The sequence below is a fragment of the Temnothorax longispinosus genome, chromosome 8, assembly GCF_030848805.1.
Source record: "Temnothorax longispinosus isolate EJ_2023e chromosome 8, Tlon_JGU_v1, whole genome shotgun sequence".
In the NCBI taxonomy this organism is placed as follows: Eukaryota; Metazoa; Arthropoda; class Insecta; order Hymenoptera; family Formicidae; genus Temnothorax; species Temnothorax longispinosus.
The window spans coordinates 8,686,451-8,691,535 of record NC_092365.1 but is presented as its reverse complement, the minus strand read 5'-3'; the positions used below and the strand labels follow the sequence as shown (position 1 = coordinate 8,691,535).

Sequence of the window (5,085 nt, the reverse complement as noted above, 5' to 3'; positions counted from 1 at the left end):
TGTGGGGTTGCTTTATCCCGGAAACGAGGAATATATAAATTCGCGGGTTCCTTCCATTGTTCCTCAGACTCTGTTAGGAACGAACAATTTAAACACATCCTTAAACGGACGTCTATTCTCTAATTTTTTTCCAACGCGCGCTGACACAATAGCAACAGCGGCAACGACGACGACGATCTTCGTCGACCTACAAGGATTCACGGTGGGCGACAGATTCGTCGCGGAGGAGGTGGCCGTGCTGCGAAGCGAGACGCGCGTACTCGCGCATCACGTGTTTCGAGCGCCAATGAGTTGGGATCTGCTGACGAGCGCCGAGAAAGCAAGGGCCAGTTGGTTGATAGCGAATCATCACGGCCTCCGTTGGGAGGACGGGGACACAGACTATCGCCTGGCGATCGAAAGACGATCATTCGACGCGCGGTGTGCGACAACCTGGAAGAGACGTGGGAGAGAGAAGAGACGCTCGGCGCGCGAATCTACGTAAAAGGTCTCAAGAAGAAGAGATGGCTGAAGGAGATTCTCGGCGACGTCGACGCGACTATCGGGACCATCGACGCCGAGTACGACGACGTTGATCGATTGGAGTTTCTTCGCGCCGATCGCGCGTTTCGCTGTCGACGTCACCAACGGTGCTGCGCCATGGAGAACGTGATGAAGTTGCGTGATTGGTGGATCGAGCGACGCGAATGTCTCGCCAGCATCGACTCCGCAAATTTAATGTAAAAAGAACATATTATATATATTGCTCGTTAAACATAATTACATTTTTTAATGTATTAATCATTTTTTCTTATTGTATTACTCGTTTTTTATTTCATATATATTTGTCGATCTATCTATATTGTATTTACTCATTTATTTAACTCTATCATATACGTATATTCTTCTATCTATATTTTATTGAATAAAAATTGACGTAAAATCTATGAACAACGGTGTTCCTTTTTTCGCATACCTACCCCGTATTTATATACATACATTCTAAGCTACCGAGTGCGTGAAAATGGCCGGTCGCGGGAGCGCGATAATCCCGAGTGCGTAATAATGGCCGGTCGCGGGAACGCGATACCTCTTAACGGGATAAACAGAGAGAAAACGAGAGCGCGAGACGGGTGGGAGCGATAACGCGATAAGGAAACGAACGAGCGAACGAGAACGCTGATACGCTCCAGCGCGAGGCGTGGATACGAGCGCGAGTGAGCGATAACGTTAAGCGTCAGATTGGGTAGGGTAGGGAGCGGTAAAGGAAACGCGATATCAATAACTGAAGCGTGCACCGCAAAACATATTTTCTTATAAAGGACACTTCTATTTTATAACGGAATATACAATGTGTGTTAAAACGGATTTCTTTCGTGTCCATTTTAATTAAGTGTGACCGACACTTTATTCATATTGTTACGCGCCGACGAGCGTTCGCCACACAATTACTCACTTTCACACTCGCGGCGCGTGTCACGACACTCTCGCACAAATAAGATGACTCGTTTAGAAAATCAGTAGCTCTTTATTACGACTCTCGGTATAATAGAGGAGCTCGGGACGACACGTCCGAACGAGACGCGTCCCAGAGTAAATCTGAACATCAGGTATAACAGGAAAATCAATAGTTAATTGAGCATCACGCAATCAATATTAGTAAACAAGCATCCGTCGCTAAGGACGGTTCGCGACGCGACATTAAATAACGGGCGACTCGCATATACGCGCGACACGAGGACAGCACGGGCGTAACAATATATTAAAATTCTTTATATAAGTAAAACCAATAGTGATTATTATTAAGACAAACGTTATAACGGATAAGGTAAAAGGACATGGTCATTGGTTTCCATCATACATATTTAAAGCGGATAAAAAATAAAACATAACCATGTGGTGAAGATTATTTTTTTATAATATATATTTTTTATATATTTATACATATTTATTAAAATTTATTAAAACATATTGTGTTTTACACTTTTTATAATATATATTTTTCATATATTTATGCATATTTATCAACATATTTATTAACATATTATGTTTTACACTTTTTTTCATTTCTTTTGGGAGCAGGGCCAACCTTCAGGGAGGGTATCGTCGTCGTCGATGTTTATAAATCTGTCCTCTCGATTTTCCACGCGATCCTCCTGCTCGTCGCCATCTTCGTCTCTCTCTCTCTCTCTCTCTCTCTCTCTCTCTGGCGACCGCATTGTTCCGCACCCGATGGCTCCTCGATCGGTGAGGCCAGCCGCGCGACATCGCGATGCATCGCGCGAATCTTTGTCACGAACAACCGTATTTGGTTACGCGACTTTTTTACTAGAAAGGCGACGATGGCTCTACCAAAAAATATTAATATAAATATAAGTATAAATATAAATATAATTAACATATATAAAATATAAATATAAAAAATGTTATTTGATTATATTTAGCAAATCTACTTACGTTCGCTCCAGCATTACGGAGTCCTCGTCGATACGAACCGACATTTGAATACACGAGGGAACTTTTTCCTGTATGTTTCTCAGTCGGAGCTGCAACAGTCGCACAGAATCCAAAAACTTTTCTACCACCCTCACCAAAGAGATGGTGTGTATTTGCAGAAGATCGACTATACTTTTAATGTCATTTAGCTTTTCCATTTTGTCTTTCGTTTCACTACGTTTAAAAAGACACTGTTCGTGATAAAAAAGGGTATAAAAAAATATTGCGGTAAAAATATATACTAAGAATAGCATTTCTTGCGTCGAGGAAAAAATGGATCAAGGAAGATAATCCATTTTATCAAACCGACTCATCCGCCGGAATCGTCGACGCAATTTTTTCCACCCGAGACCCCGCCGTCGCACCTATCCGCGCCGAGATAGCGCGACAAAGAGAGGATATCGCGGTAAAAAATATTTGTAATAAGAACAGCGTTTTTTTTGCGTCGAGGAAAAGCATCGAGGAAATGAAGCATTTTATCAAACCGACTCATCCGCAGGAATCGACGCGTTTTCCCATTTGAGATCCCGCCGCCGCACCTATCCGCGCCGAGAAAACGCGACAAAAGGAGGACATCGCTGTAAAAAATATAATAAGAATAGCGTTTTTCTTTACATCCCGGAAAAAATGCATCGAGGAAAGATGCATTTTATCAAACCGACTCATTTGCCGGAATTTGCCGGAATCTTCGACGCATTTTTTTCCCACCCGAGACCCCCGCCGCCACCTATCCGCGTTATCGCTAACAAGCGTCCTCGCGTAAACGTTCGCATCCGGAACGCTCATCGAGATCGCGCTCAAACCGCAACGCACCATCATCGCAGTTCCGCCGTTTCTCTCTCTCGCTCTCGACGATGTGGCTCGCGCGCGTAATCGCGTTAACCGCGTGTTTTATCGCCGTGAGGTACGTCAATCCCAAAATTACGGACGAAAATTACGCGCTCACGTTCGATTACCTGCAGAAATACGGATATCTGTCCAAAGATGTGGACGCGGTTCCGGCTCAGAGACGAAACGACGTTCTTCGCAAAGCCTTCGAGGATTTTCAGAATTACTACGATTTACCCAGCGATGGAACGCCTAACAACGAAACGCTGCAATAGATGAGGAAGCCGCGATGCGGTTTCCGAGATATCCTGAAGCACGGAACGAAAGCGAGTCTATCCAAATGGCCGAAGACGCACCTGACGTGGAATTTTTACGTAGCCGACGAGGCCGAGCTGAGCACGGCGCGGGTCGCGTTCGACCTGTGGTCGCAGCATTCGGCATTGACGTTCGAACGCTCCGAAACGAATCCCGACATTATAATATCTTGGCGACGCCTACGTCACTATAACACGAATACCAAGGTAAACAGACAAATTTGCTCGGACAGCTTCGACGGTCCTGGTAACGTGCTCGCACACGCGTCTCTCCCGACGGACGAAGCGGGGTTCGTCTCCGAGGTGCACGTCGACGGGGACGAGCCGTGGCACATTTACATCAATAAACACCCCGCGGATAGGTTTTCCCTGCATTACACGCTGACACACGAGATCGGTCACTCTCTCGGATTGTTGCACAATAGACGCAAAACATCGGTGATGTTCGCGTTCACGCCCGACAAGCAGTATCCGGTCAGGCTCGACCAAAACGACATTGCCGAAATTCAACGTTTGTACGGTGAAAAAATTACGAACGAGGCCCCGCAGACGCCGGCGCCGCCGCCGCCAATGCCGGACCTGTGCAGCCTCGATCGCGTGAACGGGATATTGATTTTGGAAAATCGCATGTACATCTCGTACAAGCGTTACGTTTGGTTGATCGATCTGGACGGTAGGACGTACAACGGGCCTTTAGCCTTTTCGCATCACAAGAGCTTTCTTCACGACAATTACACGCGCGTGACCGCCACCTATCAATCCCCGTCCGGCGATCTCGTGGTGTTCGTAGATAATTTGGTATACTTGGTTCAATATCCGGAATTTAGCCTGCGGCCAGGTTGGCTGAAGACCTTACAAGAACTCAGATTTCCCGAAAAAACTATAATCAACGGAGCGGTGAACACCCACAGAGGACGTCCTTCGTGGTGTTCAACGGTAACTCGGTGGGCGAAATAGACGAATGCGACAAGGACAAGAGAGTCGCCAAATTTACGCCTCTCGAGGCGACGTTTCCCGGAATACCGACCGGCGTGACGTCGATCTTCTGCTACGTCGACAGCCATCTGTACTTCACCACTCGGGCGCAGTTCTACAAATTCAACGAATTTACGAGGACCGTCTCGTCGGCCGGTAAATTCGATCTGCGGATACTAAATATCCTAAGGCCGAACTGTTGCAGCAGTTGCGCGATCTCCTCGATCGAATCGTACGCCTCAAAGATGATTTAACGTCACTGGCGAGCGATTATTCGGACGATGACGACAACGGCGCTCGGCTTTCCGATCGCCGTATCCGCCGAAGGAAGTAGATAACCGCGCAAATTTCCCACACCACGCCACGCCACACCACACGTCGCGCGACATAAGTAAGATCCTTCCTACTTATACCGATGTGTCCCCCCCAAATCATCAGTATATCATCGTCAGCCGAATACGACGCGTCGCGTCGGAAAAAAATCAGAAACGAA

The 5,085-nt window shown here is 46.6% G+C and overlaps 1 protein-coding gene across 1 annotated transcript; it reads left to right on the top strand.

The window, feature by feature from the left end:
- Positions 1–3,578: 3,578 nt before the first annotated feature.
- Positions 3,579–4,846, top strand: LOC139818237 (matrix metalloproteinase-19-like). Its single transcript, XM_071786853.1, has 2 exons — positions 3,579–4,415; positions 4,529–4,846. The coding sequence occupies exons 1-2, from the start codon at positions 3,579–3,581 to the stop codon at positions 4,844–4,846; spliced, it is 1,155 nt and encodes a 384-aa protein (XP_071642954.1).
- Positions 4,847–5,085: the final 239 nt, after the last annotated feature.